The 20,557-nt window shown below is 31.7% G+C and overlaps 1 protein-coding gene across 5 annotated transcripts in view; it reads right to left on the bottom strand.

Annotated features, from left to right (window-relative positions):
• LOC140436593 (homeobox protein cut-like) overlaps window positions 1-20,557 on the bottom strand; it is a 260,307-nt gene that overhangs the window by 53,509 nt on the left and 186,241 nt on the right. Inside the window, exon 1 of one of the 5 annotated variants that reach the window (XM_072525541.1) lies at window positions 2,862-2,968. The exons of the other annotated variants lie outside the window; for them this stretch is intronic. Within the exon in view, the coding sequence (XP_072381642.1) occupies window positions 2,862-2,879 (18 nt within the window). The 5' untranslated portion in view covers window positions 2,880-2,968. Of the gene's footprint in view, window positions 1-2,861; window positions 2,969-20,557 lie in introns of those variants that run through there. 5 annotated transcript variants of the gene reach the window in all.

The raw sequence follows: 20,557 nt of genomic DNA, 5'->3' as shown, positions 1-20,557 counted from the left end.
TTGTTCTCAGAATTTCGATCATCTTTTGATGGTTAACTCCGGTAATCGCCAGTTCGAACAATTATAATTGGAAGAAGCAGCGAATTCAGTATCAGTGGCCATCGTATCTGTACAGCATGGGGTTCAAGAAACATTTAGCTTGGGCCAATTGACATATCGACTGGACTAAATTGGTAAAAAAGTAGGTTCTTCTTGTTTTCATACTTTTTGTTGTCCGAAGACGTCTATGGGAAACATATGAGAGGGGCTCAGTAATGATTTGGTCATCAAAAGCAAAAGTACAAAGGAATGGGACGTTTATGTAGTAGAACTAACAGTAGATGCAACAGGACCAGTATAAAGGAGTCTTGCAGGCAAATTGGTTCCATAAATAAACAAGTGGTTTGGTAATTATCGTAAATTATTTATGTAGGATGGAGCACCTTCCATTACAACGAAAAGTATTAAAAGTTATTTGATTGGGAAAGAAATTCTTCTATTACCATGGCCCGGCAATGGACCAGACATGAACTCCATCGGAAAAAAATCAGTTGATGGAATAATTTTTCATTGGAACCACATTGACCATTTAAAAGAAATAATATGAGCAGGGACGGTAGGTTACAAATAATTCTAATGTTTCTGCTGTCTGTGTTTTTTGTTTAACAAAATTTCTATAAAAAATAAGACGATTATGCTGCACTCTGATAAAAGCCTTCTCAAAATCTTTGAAGTAATCATATACTTCCTGTTTCATATCTAGGTATCTCTGTGAAAGAACACTCGCGGCAAATAGTGTATTTCGACAGTGCCAGACCTTTCCTAAATCCCATGTGTGTATTACTTATGTATTCGTCTATTTTTTATGTATTCTGTTGTGAATTACTTTTAAAAATAATTTTAAAACATGACTCATTAAGGGTATGGTGCGATTCCCTAGGCAATATTCCTTGTTACATTATTTAATGTTGAATAGATCCAAAAGTAAGTTAGTAGACTTAATATCCACAGTTTTAAGTAATTCGATAGGAATTTCATTAGGATGGGGAGACTTTCAAGTTTTAGCTTGTTTTAATGCTTATTATAGCTCTTCTCTTATAATGTCAAGCCCACTATTAAAGATTATTTTGATGCTTCTGTTCTCTCTGATTCGACAAAGATTTAAATTAAATTATTATATTCGTCTTCTTTTATTTGAATAGGCATCTGTTTTAGCGTCGGTTATAGCATCAGCTGATGGTATCTGAGACCCTTTTTCTCGGGGATCCTGTTGATCTTTTTCCATTCAGCGATTGGACTCTTGTATTTTCATGTATCTATCCTTTACCGTTTCTATATGGTTGTTCTATTCAATTTTTCTGTTTTATGCCACAGCGGTTGGTTTTCTAGCTTTCGTAGGATTTTTATTTTAATTGGCTCCAAGAATGTTTACGATTTAGTCGCATCTGTTCAGTTTTTGGTTTGATTGTGGCCTCATAAGGATGATTTCCAGTCGTGTATCATATTTTTAGAAGTAATACAAAATCTCTTCTTTAATAGTTTTTATTTGATCATCACAAGTAATGAGAAAATGAGTACATATCGAAAAATTGAAATTGTAATGAGTCGCAAGACTTTTTATTTGAATTTCTTACTTTTCTACTGATCCTGGATTTGAATTTCATAATTACACAATAGGTTTATGACTAATTAATAAACTAAGATTTTGTATGAAGAATAAATTGGAATCATGTATCTATTAAGCTGTAGCGTGTACTGAGCTTAAGACCCAACTGTTTCCATATTATGAATAAATGTGTGTTTCATCTTAACTGATGGTTGAAGTATTCAACATTTTTAGGTATTAGGATTTTTAGGTATTTTGTTGATATTATCCTTGTTGTTAAATCATTTTGTCAACAAAATAATGAAAATTAGGATTAATATATGATTAATTTATACATAAAATACACAATACACACGATATTAGATCAGAAAGAAGACATACCAAAATCTTCAACCCACACGAAAAGTATCTATAAAAACTATATATTTTTACAGAGAAGATTTTTCAGTTTTTCGAATTATTATGTCCTTTATATTTACAAATTTGTGTTGATAATCTCTCCTCGTTCCTAGTTTTTTAATTTACGTTTATTATTTATATACATTTTGTGTTTTACTATTATAAAGCCTACAAGAAAAATGTTTGTTATTGTTGTGAAGTTGGTTAATGGTTTTTTAACGAGAAGAAACAAACAAATCTTTTGGAAACAAAAAATTTTATGAAAAATTAAGAGAAAACTAAAAGAAGGGAAGAGCATGTCAAGACATGAGCAACTTTGGTAACAGATTTGAGAATGTGCTTCTACTAAAACATGAAGAATATTTTCTGCTCTTGGTCAAGTGCCAATGGGTATGAATCGGTGTAAAGAAAGATAAAAATATGTTAAATAATATAAATAAATATTGTATTTTTAAATTCTACTAGTATAAAACAGGAGTACAAAAAAAAAGAAAAAAAAGAGGACACTGGAAGCTAAATACACCGTCTTTATTGCAATGTTTCAAACTATAAAACTAGTGCAGGATTTTATCAAAAAATAAAGTTTTTTTTTTAATTTATTAGAATATTTTCATTTTTTGATAAATTGTGCCAAAATAAGTGTGTTTTCAGATAAGACAATTAAAAACTATGTTAATTCTGTGTGTTAAGCGTATCTTAAAATTGTTGATCTAAAAGATGTTTAAAACAATAAAATACGACTCTGAACCAACGAAAAAATCCAGTGACACTAATTCGTAATACCAAAAACACCGTATTTACTTTCAGAAGCAAAGGTGTATAAACTTTGTTCAAGCGCTGAAGTTATTTGCGGATAGAACAGATAGAACTAACTCACTTGTTGCTCCTGCGACATTGTTCCAACAAAACACTCACTCTATCCACTGTATCATCGTTAACGATTTTAAGATAACTGAAATCAAATTCCGTCATAACGATATGGTATTACAAATAAATGAAGCTTTGAATTATAATTTATAATAAAGCAAACAGAATTGTGATAAATATTGTCAACACTATCATACCATATCAGATATTTTTCTGGAAAATAAAGAAGAAACATCAGTAAATATTATAATAACCTGCTAATGTATTGTAAAATAAATCATTAAAAAATCGAGAATAATAATTAAAAGATAAGGGTTTTATAAGGTTGAAGATAACGACCAATGGCGCCTAATACGTAGTTAAACAGTTTGAACAAATAGTCGCTGATGAGATCATGGGCGTTCACGCCGTACATAACCTCAATCTCATCGTAAGCTTTGAAATGACAGCTCGTGAATTGATATATAAATATATAATATTTAATTAATATTATTTAGATTTCATCAGAATTTTTATCTTCAAAAATTTATAGCACCTGCATTTCGGGATATTTTCGCACTAACATTTTTTTTTGTTCATTCTCCGGTCGTTAGAGACGAAATTGCCACTGAACCTCTAAAAATCATAGCAACAAGCTAAATTTTATTAGCGCTTTTTGTGTGGAATGAACCGTTCTCTCATAAATAACGCTTGAAGCGACCGGCGATTTTGAATATCAGTTAAGCGCGCGGAATCACTTTTTTAAATAAAATGTGTATCAACTTGACGGTAAGAATTCGATATCTTTTGATCAAAGTATCCTAGCGACAAGAATCAAAATGCATTTTAAAGGTAGAGTGTAGCTTTCGTATTTGTACATTTTACCGCAAATTATGTTAGATATATTCTATAAAGATAGATATTATGTTAGTTAGATAGTTAGATATGTCATATAAAGCTCTTAAATAAATAAATAATAAGTGATTTTTTCATTTTTTACGACTCTCATGAAATGAATAAAATGTATCACTTCCATTGACTAATCTAAATTTCCAATGTTAGAGTCTAATGTTACTTATTTTTAATGATCAAACAATTCCAAGAGATTGAAAAGAAGTTTTCTGGTTCTACTAAAGGTTTCTTAGTAATCTGAATACCTTTCAGATCAAGATTTAATTAAATTGGTATACTATACAGCGACAAATGCTTTGCTAACATCTGACAAGAACGTAGTATGCCCTGGGATGACAATATCGCTGTATCTTTATGAAAAAAATGGGTTCTTTTTAATCGCAAATGAGTGTATATTCTAGTTTAATTTTGAAAAATTGTTTGACTTATGTAAGATATTTTAAATGTCTGTTAAAAGAGTAAATATAAATGCTTTCTATAAGTCTCCTAACGCACGTAGTTGAATAACAAATCTTAACTCTAATTTGACTTTTGTCTCTTCTCACTTTTTGTATCGGTATGATTGGTATTAATGTTAATAAACAAAAATTTTTATAAAATTGAGTTTAGATTTTATATAACATAGCGTATAATGAAAAATACTGTTTGAACGTTTGTATGAGATTTTACATTATCCTTATAGCACTTTTTGGTAGCCTTACATCTTTATGTTGAATTTCCAATGTGTCAAAAATGTCCTTCTGTTTCATAACTACTAGGACGCCCATGTTTGTGATAAATTTTCATATAGGAACTGCTCTGACGAAATGATTCAAAAATCAAAAAATCTACCGAATATGCAACCAGTAAACTTAATCTTAAATAAACAGATCTGTAACTTTTACGAGAGATTTCCCAACCCAATTTATTGTTTATCTAGTGTTGTCTCATTTTTGGAAGCTGTTTATCGTAATAACAATAAGGAAAAATAAATTTTACTGCTGTGGCAAACAAATTTTTAGAACTGTTTATTATAAATTAATATTTTGTTTTATTTATTATTTTTATTGTTGATTTTTTTCAGTGTAATGACTCTTTGTGTTTTGTAAGTTTGCCAACAATGTTGTACCGTGGTTTTCTTGAAACACGTGGATCACGAACTCAAACTTGATTAAAAATGTATAAAATACTAAACTAACTGACATTCAAAAATTAATTAATTTGACAAATCACCTCGACCCTCCACTGTCCTCGCATAACACTTCTGGTTAAAGGATGATATAAAAATGTCTGCCCATAACACTTCTGATTTAAGGATGATTCCAAACACCAACAGCTGTCATTCGATTGTCAGTCGTAAGTAACATTACCTTCTCCTTTAGACTGGCGACCCTGCCAGTCCACTGTCTGCTCGATACGGGGCAAACCGATGCAGACGCACGATCTTCATTTTTGTTCTTGGTAGTTTCATTTGGTAGACAACATCATCGATTCGAAATACCACAGAATACGGATCTTCCCATGACTTATGTAGCTTTGGACAACACCCCTTATAGCGTACTGGATTATATAATCACTCCAAATCTCCTTCCTTGGACCCGGTAGAGTTAACTCATCTGTTATATCGAGCTTTCATCCTATCGCTCTTTATTCTCAAATGTACTCGGACCTTTACATGAACATCGTCAATTTCCAAATAATAGATCAGCAGGAAGCCGCAACTCTTTCCCAAATAAAACTTTTGCTGGTATTTCGCTTGTCAACTCATAGATTTAACTTCGATATTCAAGAAGAAAGAGCTGGATATAGTTATCCCAGTTATTGTGATGTTCATTGACAACAATTCCAGTACTTCGGTGGCCATCGAGGCCTCTTGATCAGAAAGAGTATATGCCTCCGGCCATTTACTGAAATAATCCATGGGCACTAAATTGTACCGGTTATCAGTTACTGTACGGGAAATCGGTCCAGCGATGTCCCCAGCGACCCTTTCGAAAGAAGCTCTTTCCAAATATTGCCTCAACAGGCCTTGGCTTCTCGATCTATGGCCTTAACAGAGGTGAAAGGTGAGTGAAGATCACAAAATCATTAATTGTTTCTTAAGAATTGTAAGTATATTGTAGTAAATATTTCCGTAATAACTAACCCAGATCGTTTATTACCAGACAAGGAAAAGAAATAAGTAATTTTATACAGTTACGTCTGAGATTCAGAAATTTTCCAAATTTTCCACCTTCACAAAAACACGACTTTATAGTTATCATTACTGTCATAAAAAAACGTGAAGGTTAAATATAAACCAAATGCTATTAAAGCAGAATATTTAAAAGAAAAGAAGTGTCAACTAAAGAAGGCGTAAGACAAAAACGTGGCAAATGAATTAATCAAATAACATTATGAATATATGAAGAATCCGAAAGAATTAGAAGGGCTAAAATGAGGTAGAAGAACTATTTAAAGAGGGAAGACGATCCAGTAAAGAATTAATTTGTCTTAATTCACCTCACTGGCATACTCACAAATTTTTCAAGATTTCTTCGAAATAAATACGCATCTTAACATGTTTTCGTCCTTCTGATAATTCCTTATATCCACAGCGATAATTCTGAAGGTTTGTAATCAACTTGTTTTCGAAATGTGCTATATAAGAATTTAAATTTAACTATTTATCCTCTTCCATCATTGAAGGATTACCTACAACGGTTTATATGTCTGTTACAATACGACTGATAATAATGCTGATAATAATGTCAACTGACACAATAAAGGGATTAATTTCTTACTTTGTTGTAAAATCACAGTGTAACAGATTATCGTTATAAATAGAAACCGTTGATTTAAATTTAAGAAGAGTTGGGTATACCGAAATCGTGTATTTTAAAACACTAACATGTTTAACAGACTGGATTGAATAAATTTTAATAAAAATATGATTTTTGAGAAGTACGCTGATAGATAAGAATGACAAGCTTAAACAATGGTAGGAAATTATAGATTATGAATAAAGTGCAATCAAAAATACGTCTAAAATATTATAATGAAACGCAAAAAAAGAAATTTAAAATCAACCCCGTTTAGTAAGTTTAAAGCAAAAATATGTTGATTGCTAGATATGAAGATTGCCGATATTTTTACGTCCTTCTTTTATCATTGACCATAATATTTATATCTCATATCAATGCGATAGATAACCGTATCTTAACATTTTATACAATATGGCTGATGTTATCTATACCAACGTGTACGTACATAATTGGATTGATATGAACAAGCCTCTACACTGTATTGGCCACCAATAAAACAACAACTTGTATATCGTAAACAAATAAAACAAAACCGCTCGTCCAATAACTTTGTTCAATCTCAAGAAGAGAAAATAAAATATTTTCATTGCTGTCTCATAGGCGTAGGGAAAATTAATACATTAGTAGATACATTGAAACTATTTAATTTATTGTACTTATGAAAATGTGTCTATTTGGATAGGAAATCAGTAGAGCGGCGTGTAGTAGAGTTAGAGCAGAAGAAAATTAGCTAAATTCCACTAATTATGGAGAGCACTAAATATTAGGCAATTAAATAGGAAGAAGAACATAGAAGACGTTTTACAGAAATTGTAAAACATATTGAACGAAAATAATTATAAAACTATAATACCATGTGAAATAATATGTGAAAAGAATAAAACAGTTATAAAAGACAAGACATTAGAAACAAATAATAGTGACCAGAACAAAGTGGTTCTTTTGCATATCAAGTGCATTAATATTTACATTTTTATATAGGATGAACCAATTATCTATATAAGAAACACATATACTGAAGCACAAGTAATCAAATAAAATCACAAGATGAATAACATGATTTTTTTAAGGTTTAGGTATAAAGGACAAACAAGTTGACTATTAAAAAAACGTGTAAAGGACCACAAATTGAAAATCATTTGAAATTAGTACAAAGGACCTGACAATAAAAAACAACTGAGTCCAGAATTACATCTTAGTATGCAATGTACACGTTGAAGTGAGTTATTGTATATAAATAAAAAATTGTTCAATATGATTTTAAAGATAGGTAATACTATAACAGTGATAATCAAAAGGGAAATGTCCATGTTTGCTCTGCGCCGCTGTTCAAAAAGATTACAGGTTTATCGAGTACGTTTGAACAAGTCATAAGATGGGTGAGTCTTGAATTTATGCCCATTCTGATGTTTATCGTTCATATACACTTTATATCCCCTCGTTTTTATAACGCATTCGTTTGTAAAACCAGCAATAAGCCATTTTTATTTGAATTTTTCGAAATTTATATCATCTACAACAGTAGCAAAATTATTACGATCTGATAATGATCGAGGGGTTCAGTTTCGGTTTTAATTTCATTGTAGATACATACCTTCCGAAATAATGACATTCTTTATCGTTAAAAACGTTCGCGTTTATAGAAGTAACAAATAAATGGAATACGTTAAACGAAACACGGAATTTTGAGTGTGGTCCTTCCATAAGAGAAGGAACTTATAGAATAATTTACGATGTATTAGAAGTTTTTTTATATTTTTCGACGTAGCGGCAAACTAGATTATTTTGAAAATGTTCTCGGATGGGCTGCTTAGATAGGCAGCTTACGTAGTAGGAAAGAGATGAAGATTTCAAATTAAAATTTTCTAGTTTTAAAGTTATTTGATAACTTCGTCTTAACCATTACAAATAGCAAATTGCCTGCGAAACCTCATCGAACCTGGGATTTTTTATGAATAAAGAACCTGTTTCGCAAGAATAATTTCCGGTCCATAATAAATGAGAATAATAGCCAGTTTTGATTCTTTTTATTCCTCAAATATTTGTACATTATTTGTAGGACATGTCGTAGAAATTCTTATGTATAAACATTAGCTCAAACAGGCCCTAGGGGCCCAAGGTTTCAATGGTTTTCTTCCATGTTTTCCCATCTTGTGCTAGGTTTCTCCAGTTTTGTACTTCTAACAAGCCCAAGTCTTCTTTTACCGATTCCATCCATTCTCTTCGTAGTCATTCTCTTTTTCTTTTTGTGCCAGCTTCAGATTTATTAATTCTTTGGGGACTCTTCCTTCCTGCATTCTAGCTACGCATCCAAGCCATCTAAATTTCGCAATGTTTGAAATTTTTTGATGTCCATATATTGCATTTTCCAGAGATATGTCCATCTTTTGTACCTTCATATATTCTTCTGAGTATCTTTCCTCTCATCTATTTAGCCTCAATTCTATGGTTTTGCTTAAGATCCAGGTCTCGCTAGCATAAAGCAGCGTTGTTTGGATAACCGATGTCTTCTTTCGGCCCTTTTCTCTTGAAAAAGTCAGTTTATTATTTAGTCCTACAATTATGATTAATAATAATCTAAAAATTAATAATATTAATATAATACACTTAAGGGATGACCACTTGACAATAATTTATTATTTCTTCTTAACAAATAAGAGGAGAAGGCAAAACGATCACAAGGCTCTACTACGTCGAATTAATTGGCCGATTATACGCAGAATTGCAGAAAAACGACCCCATTGAGCGAAGAAAAAACTGCTCTTCCACTATGACACCGCACCGTCTCATACCTTCGCCATAATTTTCGTTTTTCTTTTGTGGGCCAAGTAAAAAATTTTTAAAGTAAAATTTTCAAATATATTGCACAAAAAACAAATGTACCGGCCCATTTCCCCTTTGTTAATATTAATTAAATACAAAAGCTCGATGATTTGTAACGGGTACCCTTAGGCTCTCCCTTAATCCATTTATACATTCAGACTACAATCTCCGAAGTGTATTAGAATCGGTTTTAATATATCGTATCGCGTCGTAGATTTTTAATCGCTCTATATCAGATGAGAAAAAAGCTTTCGGGGAATAACAGCACGTTTGGGAGCCATTCTAATTAGTAAAATGGCTTCCTATTCTCTTTTCTGATGTGCCATTTGCCCCTTAATGCAAAATCCAATCGTAGGATATGTTAGCTGGATGTATAAGAGGGAGAGGGCATTGTCTTTTGGCGTGGAACGCTCATTCTGACACTTTCACTCGAAGAAATTTAAATAGATCCGTATTTGGAGGTGTATTTTTTTATTATAAATATATTAGTTTACGATAAATCGCTTTAACATATGCGAAACAAAGCCTAACTCTATTTTTTAATAATGAGACCTCTTAAGTAATCTACTTTACACAAAAGTTAACTAAACAAAACCGAATAAAAAAGTCTTTGCTAATATTAATGGACAGTACTATTTGAACTTCATTCGTCTAAGCCTTTTGGCAACTGTCACTTTGGTAATACTGGATTGGTCAGTGCAGCAATTAGTTGACTGCTAGGATTATTATTTTTTTACTTATCTACGTCACTAATTGTCACTTGAAAAATTAAAATTTATAAAGATGTGTTACTCCTTTAATTTAATTAGTTTTTTATTTCTTTATAACATTATGGGTTTTTCCTACCATAATCTTATTCCCGATGTTCCTTCTTACGATCTTAATAGTTTTAAACGTGTCCTAACTTTCATCGTGGAGACTTTTTGCACCCATTGGCCATCAAGATCTGTCATGAACTAAGGGCCATTTTTTTGGTTTTCGCCATCATTGTTTATCTTGAGAATAATTAATGGGGTAGTCATTCCTTGCTTTTCACATCGCAGTGTCACGGTCGAGTGAATCAATGTGATTGTGGTCCGTGAGTGTCTGATTCCAAACCTGTTAGATATCGTTCCTGTAGCTTTGACTTACTAATAACATTACTGCTGTCTAATACCATATCTTTAGTTGATCCGCAGGTACTTATTCGGCTGTGCCTTACTCGTACATGTCCTACATATCTGCAGGAAAGTCCGCTTTCAGCCCTTGGTACATGCAGTGTCAAGATTGGGGACTTTTCCATCCAGTCTGTTTTGCGTAATATACTGAACAGCTTCTACTCAATTGAGAGTCCCTCCTCTATGTAAGCTATACCGGGTAAGGCATAAAACAACAGAAATTTAAAAAAATCGAGATCTTAATCTGGTATCGATATAACATAAAATGGATTATATATAAATAGGATACTTATACCCGTATATAAATTGATTATTTATAAAAAGAGAAAAAATCTAAGAAATGAATATCTTAGCATAATATATTAATAATAGAAAATGGGGAAATGACTTCCTAGAGAATACCAATCAACCTATGAAGAAGGCATGTAACTTTTATTTAACTTCGTATAAAATCCCTTTTGATATATATTTGAGACCAAAATACTTCTTTAATCATATATTTTTAACTTTTCATGAACAGATAATTCTCAACCGAGCCGTGCCAAACCATTATCGAGACTTATTTCTGAATCCCGATACCAAAAATATCGTGTAATTCCCCAACGAAACAAATTCGGTCCTTCAAGCCGGATAATCGCCCTACTTTCTTTGTTTCGATCTCTTTTTGTACTTTGAACTCCCCCGAAAACATTTTCTATCGTTTCGAACGCGATGTCGAACTTGTTCCAAGTAATTTTTGCGATTGTAAATCGTTTTAAGGTGGGAGCCGACGGCCGAAACAATAGATGTTTGTAATAATGAATAATAACGGGTTCGCATGCTTCCAATTCGGCTTCGCAGATCAAAACATATAACTGATGGATATACACAGGCTTTCAGGGACGCCCTAAGAAGTTTTCCGAGGGATGGAAGAAGTTCTCGATGAAGTATTCGGAATCGACAATGCAAATTATTTTTGTAATATCAGTTGAAATTTTCTTCATCCTTAGCCTCATTGGGCATATTAATCTGAAGAGAAAAACAGGAGATGAATACAGATTTATCATCTTTTATTATGTGTCCCAAATAGGAAACTCTTCGTTGATTTATAGACCATAAAAATGTATCTACAATAGGATAAATAGGATAAATTCATATGGTCTCGTTGATAGTACAGCAGATTGTTCGACTTATTTTGAATTTAATAGGTTCATAGATTGAGCCACAGGACAGCCAGAGCAATATTAAACTCTCACCATACTTCTTCTGCTTTGAATTGGAATTCGCAACTAAATTGAGTCAGCCGATTGATGAGTAGTACGGTAAAAGAGATAGTCCCGCGGCTCAGCTAGAAAATTGAAACAAACATATTTATATGAATTTATATGAATTCCACATTGTCTATTGATTATAAAAAAAGAACACAATTTTAAAGCGAAGCTTTTATATGGGCTTTTTAATACTTTTTTCTCTATAGTAAAATGCTGTCGTCACAGAACTAGCGCAAGATAACATCGTCACGGGAAGCGTCACAAAATAGCGGTTTTTCATATCGATTCACTACTTTCACAACTGTTCAACAAATATATATATATATATATATATATATATATATATATATATATATATATATATATATATATATATATATATATATATATATATATATATATATATACCGGTATTTAGGCGCCACGCCCTTCCGGTAGGGATCTATGGAATGGAGGAGTATCACTGAGACGCAAGCGCTTATCTCTTGTCGTACTGCTCCACTATAGGCCGATCATACACCAGCATATTCTAGTCTAAGCCGCAGATTCATCTAGAATTTTAAACTGCTGCGTTAGCCTTTTTTATTTTTCTGTACACCGAGCTGGGGCTCGAACCCACATCCACTGAACCATTCGACAGTGAACCGAATGAGAATTGGCCGTCTAGCCCGCTTGGCTATCTGACCGAAAAATATAAAATATAATAAATTTTGTAACTTTTTAAGGGTTTTTACCAAGATATTTAGTGGGTTGTCTCATGTATACCTGGTTAGTAATTAACAACATTGCTTTTTCAATCTTAGTCAAAATTTAAACTTTACGTTTGCATTCACTAAAGTGCTAATACTTATTCAAGATAATAATAGACTGATGATGGACTTTTTAGATCGAAAACGTTCGGTAATTTAGCCTGAAAGGTTCTTTTTAATTATATACCGTTTAAAAAATATTTTTAAATAAAACTTTTATTTATATTTTATTATATATAATACATTTAATATTTCGTTCGAATTTGACAGGTCTGTCAAAATTAAACAAAGTATGCTTTGTTAATACGTCAACAGGTGGAGTTAGGAGCAAACATTCTAATTCATTGAATTATTTGAATATAATATAATTTGTTTAAAATATAAATAATAAATAAATAATAAAATTACTTTAATTATTTTAAAATAAATAAACAAATAAAAATAAAAGTAATAATTTTAAAAATATTACCTAACTTTTAGAAAACATTGTATATTGTGCAACTTAAAACAGTTCATGTGAGTACAAATCAGTTCAGTCTCTTATATTTTTCATGCCTGTAATATATTTATATTTAGTACCTATGTTATTAATGCTCATCTAAATAGTTACAATTCTCGTAGCTTATTACCTATCAGAGTTTTTATTATATCTGAATAACGCCAGGATCATGTAATATATTTATAATCACTAATGTATTTATGGAAAATCGCCTTTATGGAAAATTTTTTGTTTTTCAATTCAGTAAATTTAAGTAAATAAAAAAGAAAGAGCTTAAGTTTTTTTAAGGAATTGACAAAAATTGTTGTGAATTATTTGGCGCAGTCATAGTAGGATGACAATGATAAGAGTATGCAAATATTTTTTACTCAGTTTTTTATTAACGAGAAAAAATGTTTACATATTTAAATAGATACGTTTTTGTGAGATTGTTTATCGTTTTACCCCTTCGGCCGTTCATGAATTTCGTACTGAGGAAGTATAAGGCGAAACTTTAGCCCCATCCTCGTCCGAACAGTGTAATCCTTTCCTGTCTGTCCTTTTCTTTGCCACACTGAAATCGGCATTTCACTTGGCTCTTTTCTCTTTATATTTGAGAGTATAATTATTGATTATCGAGCTTAGATGTACGTTAGGGGGAAAGGGGGAAGGTGATTAAGCTATATGGAAACTCACCCCTTTCGGTGCTTCGGGGATGTCTGACTGATTGGGGATAAAATACGGGCGAGATCTAATATTTAAATTAGATACTGTTTTCTCTTTCTCTCCCTGTGTGTATATGTGTGAGTGCCTTAGTTTCCCTTAACCCTTATATTCGCCGTATCGTATGGTCAAACAGAATGACGAATGGATTTTTTTCTTTTATTTGGAAAAATCCCCGTGCTGATTTATTCATCCCACTCCTGATTTAATTAGGCGGGCCTGTTGTGTCACTTTGGCTAAAATATTATTGAAAATTCACCTGACGTTAGTGCCCGACGACAAAGCGTGTCCCGGCTCCTTTGAAATATACAGGAAAAAAAAAAGAAAAAGCAATAAAATGGCATAAATTGTCAAGAAGAAATTCTACGCTATAATGTTGAAAATTACACTTTTTGTAATATTTTTTTGGTTTTTGTGTGTGGCACTCGAAATAACTGTATATATACGAATAGTGAATTTGATTGTTGTTGAATTTTTATAAATTATTTCCTTGTTTCAATCTGTTGTCTCTGGTCTCTTATTTTCTCACTTACATTGTTACATGTTTTCTTTTTTTAATTTTCCCCATCTGTCCTCCATATTCCTGATTTAAATTAGATTTGTTTTGCCACGTAAGTTATATTATTATATACTTTCTATTTTCCCTTTTTTTCTTTTTCCCCATCTTCTTATTTTTTTTATTTGTCATTATCATTATTTTCTTTTTGAATATTCATTTGATATTTCTTATATTTTTTTTTATGATTTTTTTCTATTTAATACAATTCAAAACTGTGTTTCCGAATTCACTTAATTTGCAACCATTTTTATTTCTTTTGACTTTAAATTTCTTCTTCTTTCAAAGTCCAATATCCAATTCTTGGTAAAAAAGTGGAACAGTGGGCGGTACTGTAGACTATCGCGGGGCTTTATACTATGTTTTCTGTGTTTTTAAAATTTAAATAATATATTTAAAATTAAATAAAGTCATTTTATTATTTATTAATTTATGACAAAACTTAAAAATTCAGACCAAATATCAATGATATAATATAAACAATTATCATTTGATAGTAAATTTAATCATTATATAAACTAAATAATAAGTTTAAGAATAATAATTATATTTATATAAAATTATTTTAAAATGAGAAATATTATAAAAAATTAAACAGATGATTCAATGTTGTTATTAATCGGATGACATTTATTGCTTTTACTAAATTTTGACAATCGTTATGAATCGAAACTTTTAATGACAGATTTTATTAATTTTTTTTATTTTTCTTTTAATTTCTACATTTTGTTAGTTGTTTTTCATGCAGTTTTTAATTTAAACCTGCCGAGTAAATATATGATGACTGGAAACAAAATAATCGAGAGTAGTGAATCGATGTCAAGAACCACTATCCTATGACGATGCCATCTTGTAGCGCTATAGCCGTGACGCTCGTCGCAGCATTTTACTGTAAAAAAAAAGTAATACCACGCCAGTATAGAAGCTTCCCTTCAATAATCATCAAAGGATGTAAATTTTCGGGTAGCTGTTTTATAATGGTGAGCAAGGTTACGTCCCCTGCTGCGTTATCTTTAATAATGTCTGCCAGTTGCCACGAAACATCAGACAGAAACAATTCCAGATCATGGTCTTAAAAATAAATCTTAGATGATTCCGTTCTGATCGCAGAAGCACTTGAAGAGCTACAGACATTGGTGAATAAGATAGCAGACTGCAGCGAAGAATATGGACTATCTTTGAACATAAAGAAAACTAAATATCATGGTAATATCGAAATCAACACAAAATGTCCAAAATTTATATTTACACAATGAAATTATCGATCGAGTTAGCAAATACAAATATTTACGCACTTTTATAAAAGAAGACAACGATAGCTCAGCAGAAATCAAAATAAGAATAGAAAAAGCCAGATCCATATTCACTAAAATGAAGAGAGTGTTCTGCGGAAGAGATTTGAGCCTTGAAATGAAACTTCGCCTGATGAGATGTTACGTACTTTCTGTGCTGTTCTACGGAATGGAGTGATGGACGTTGAAAAAGATAGATACCAAAAAATTAGAGACATTTGAACTGTGGATGTATCGTAGAATCCTGAGAATATCATGGACCGAGAGAGTCACAAATGTCGAGGTCTTGAGAAGAATGAATAAAGAAAAGGAAATCATATTTACGATCAAAAAACGAAAACTGCAATACTTGGGACACATTACAAGAGGCGAAAGATATGAACTGCTTCGAATAATTATGCAAGGGAAAATAGCAGGAAAAAGGTCCATAGGAAGAAGACGAAACTCCTGGCTAAAGAATCTACGGGAATGGTATAGCTGTAGCAGCAACGAATTGTTTCGGTCAGCAGTTTCGAAAATACGTATAGCCCTGATGATCACCAACCTTCGGAACGAAGATGGCACTTGAAGAAAAAGAAGAAGATGATTTTGGTCTACTAGTTTTTCTTATTTTCTTAAATATTGAAACCTATTATAAAACAACAAACTTATTTTTATCCCAAAATATTGTAATTTTTATTGGATTATACCTTAACTGTATTATTTATTTAAAATACATGACTTTAAAGTGCTTTTTTTTAAATATCAGTTTTATATTGATCGAACATTTTCCACACGATTTCTTATCTGACCCAAATTCGGGGAACGCACAAAAATTCCAATTTTTGTATATTCGCCATTGCCATAAATCAAAAGTGGGATTTCTAATATCAGAGGAGTGCGGCACATCCTATCTTAAACCTTTTTAATCAATGCCAAACCGAATGAGTCATTTGAATAATTGATTATAGATATGTGGCCGCGTTTAAAAACCCTTTTCCCTTCCGTACCTCGTAGGGCCAGATTCAGAGAGAGAAAAGGTGGGGAAGAGCAGAAAAATACAGTATCGGAACCAGAACATTTTTTTTACAGTTTTTTCTTCGATTATGTATTCATGAAATATAAAATTTCTTCAAGGATACTTATTTGAATTTGTATTAGTTATCTTTGCCTTTAAAAAAAGACTTGTTGGAAATTGTTTAACAAAAAAGTAACAATGAAGCAGCCTGAATAGATGTTTCAGTTTCATCAGAAATATTCAGTTTTTTTCCTTTTTTTTTATACTCTTGTACTCAGAATATAAAATGTTTATTTAGAAAATTGTAATAAGAGTTTAAAAAAATTGTAAATAAATTCTAATAATTTTGTAAAATTATAAGAATGCAAGCAAATTGTAGAGTTTGTTACAACCTTCTAATAATAATAAACTGTGAGAAACAATTTAATATGAAAAGTACTCTTAGAAAACCTCTCCAAAAGCCATGAGAACTTGTCTTAGTACTCTCTACCCTTGTCTTTTTACACTCGGACATGATTACTAATTCTGAAGTATACAGAATTCGTTAGCACCCTCTGACAACCCTACAAAATAAACTCTGATCAAATAAACAGACCAACTAAAGTCTTCCACAAAGTATTAAAAAACGGCTCGTGGCACTTGGCGAGTGCCGATAGAAGTGAATGCTTCTTATAGCGCGGTATTACTATATGTGGGTTTATGAAATTGTTGCTTATTGATGAATTCTTAATATTTTTTTCTAATAAAACTACACATTAAATTCTTTAAAATTAAAAAAAAACTTTATTTTTTTCTTTAAAAATTTTGTTTAATGATTTCAGTAATTTTCAAAATTTGTTAAATATATTATAGAATTTATTCATCATTTTCAATACTATCTTGTTTAATTACTTCATTATCATTATCATTGTATTTCATTATAATGAATTTTAAAAAAACAAAAAATTTCTCAAAAAATCTTCTACAGAAGTAAAACACTTCACATTTGTATGTAGGTATATATATATATATACCTAGATACAAATGTGAAGTGTTTTACTTCTGTATAAGTTTTTTAAACGATGGTATACAGCCAACTACTGGGATTTTTCCATTAATTTTTTTTTAATTTCCCCTCGGCGGCGAATCGAACTTTTTGTCATTCGCGTGAAAAGTAAAAACGTACATAGACGTGAAGATAGCCACGGTTTTAGTGACGTAAATCCAAAGGAGTATATGTAACTGTTTGTATGTGAAAATAAAATTGTTGTTTGTATTAATCTACTTAGAATTTTATCATATTTTATCACCCTTTAAAACTTTCTTGGACTTCTACAAGGTATTAATTGACCCCCATATAAACGATCCCCATAGGTATTAATATTCAAAATCCATAAACAAAAATAATTTAAAGAAAAGTTACTAAGGAAGAAGATTTAAGGATAACAAAGACAAGAGGATGGGAAAAGCTTTTTTAAGTCATTTGTTACAATTAGAAAGTATGGTACACAAATCGACTTTTAAGAATTTTCCCTAACGATATAAATGCTCGTCAGCCCTTCAAGAGCCCCATGCTCTTCAATTTGATCATGGATGAAATCATCAGAAGCGTTAAAAAAGAAAGAGGATACAGAATGGGAAACAATGGGTACACAGATTTAACATAAGAGCAAATGAATTTAATATGACAACCTCATCTCAGAAAACTAAAACAATAGTAGTCAGCAAATGATGTAAAATGGAAATTGATGGCATCAGTATTGAACAAGTAATGGAAATAAAATATCTGGGAATTACACTGTCTAGCTATGGAGACCTGGAAAACGATCCAAATAGCAATTGCAGTTTTGGAAACTGCTGCGCGAAAGATCTCTGCGGATGAGCGGTCGAACCATCTCCTCAGGTCTTTCAGCCACGAGTTCTGGCGTCTTCCTACTGATCTTTTGCCCTGTACTTTTCCTTCCAGTATAACTTGAAGTAATTCATATCTTTCGCCTCTCAGCACATGACCCAAGTATTGCATTTTCCTCTCTTTGATTATTCTTAGTAATTCTTTTTGTTTACACATGCGACGAAGTACCTCAACATTAGTAACTCTTTGTACCCATGGAATCCTCAACCAGAGATCAAGTACAAAAAGCAAATAGACTGGCAGACTGACTGACTAGACTGAATAACACTATATGGCGAAACAGACTCATTAGCACTGAGATGAAGTCAAGAATTTATAAAGCCAGTGTAAGACCAATAATGATATATGCATCAGAAACAAGATCCGACACAGCCACAACGCAAAGGCTCCTGGAAACGGCAGAGATGAAAGTACTAAGAAGAATTCCAGGAAATACGCTGAGAGATCGAAAGATAAGTGCTGACATTAGAAAAAAATGTAACGTACAGTGTATACATGAATCGACACAAAATAGACAAATTGAATATAAGTTTGGAGGAAACCCGTGTCGTCAAAATAGCAAGAGATAAGTCGATAATCGGCAGAAGAAGTATCGGACAACGGCGCAAAAGATGGAGTGACAACCTTCCATAGAGGTATTAATCCGCCAATGAACAAGCAGAATTGCTTATAAAGAGGAAGAAAAAGAAGAAAGAACCGATATTTTTTACTTTAATTTTGTTCTATTTTTTACTTTAATATTGTTGTTTTATTGAAGATATACATATTTTTACTCAAATGTAGTGTTAATGCCAATATAGAGCTGACTTTTTGATATTTATGTGTCATAACTCATAACCAAGCTTATGAAGACTTAAAGAACAAAACTGATATTATTTTCTTTTTTTTTAAGTTCCAAGTGGCATCTTTCGTTGTATGTAGCGTTGCTGATTGGCTGTTAAAGCGTAAAAATTGAAGCAGTACGGTTCTGGAGAGAGGGCGATGAAAAAGCGTTGCATAGCGGGTGACGCCGTCGGCCGAGAGATACACATTATCTTGAAGGGAGATATTTAGAATAGGTAGAAATGAATAATCTGAACGTACGAGAAAGATGAACAAATGTCAATTATTGGACGAGAAAGAGAAAGGGAATAATCAATCGATATTTGCTTCAGACTTAGTTGGTATCACACTAATTGTCAGATGAGGGACGAGGGGATAAGGAGAGGGGGCTTCGGAATATTGAGAAGGAAAATCGAAATATTCTATAGATTCAGACGTATATCTCATTTACATCGGGAGCTTTAGTCTCAAATGGATTGATACCATTGCTCACAAAAAGTCAAACTGGAAAATTTGTTGAATATTCATATCGTGTTCGGGCTGTCACGATTGTACTAACATTCGATATAATCCCTACACGAAATTTAACTAAAAGCTTTATGAAACTTATCTTTCCCTCAGCAAAACTTTGATAAGAAAACAATTTATTTAGATCAACATTTCTCAATCAATTTTATACAATTTAACATTGAATCTCAACCATATAGAATCAGATGTCATTTTTTTTTATTTTCAGCTTCTTATTTTCTTCATTCCATATATTTTTTTCTTTATATATCTTTCATTGTATACCTTTTTTGCTTGACATTAGCAGTTTGGCAAAAGGGAAACAATACAATAGCGCTCTCTATCCTCTCTACAAAAAGGCGAAAAAACGAAGTGCAAAAAATATAGACATAGCAACTATTAAAAGTAGTCTATAAAACACTTGCAAAAATTATTAGGAAAAGAATAATACAATATGATAACAAAGTGATTGGAGAATACAGGGAGGTTTTAGATCAAGAAGAACAACTACTGATCAAATAAGTACGTTGAAATTAATTCAAAATAATAGCTACGAACAAAACTTAGGATTACATATGATATTTATCGATTTTAAACAGGCATACCACTAAATAAACCCAAGTCTCCTATATGAGACAATGAAAACATTAGAAATACCAGAAAAGCTTATAAGGCTAGTGAGAATGATGCTTCGGAATACGAGAAATAAGGTATCAACGGAAGAAAGCTTTTCAAGGCTCACAGTGAACACTATCAACGAATTTATTCAACCTAGTATTAAAACAAA

Source organism: Diabrotica undecimpunctata, chromosome 3 (assembly GCF_040954645.1).
Source record: "Diabrotica undecimpunctata isolate CICGRU chromosome 3, icDiaUnde3, whole genome shotgun sequence".
Lineage (NCBI taxonomy): Eukaryota > Metazoa > Arthropoda > Insecta > Coleoptera > Chrysomelidae > Diabrotica > Diabrotica undecimpunctata.
This window is presented reverse-complemented; position numbering and strand designations above follow the sequence as displayed.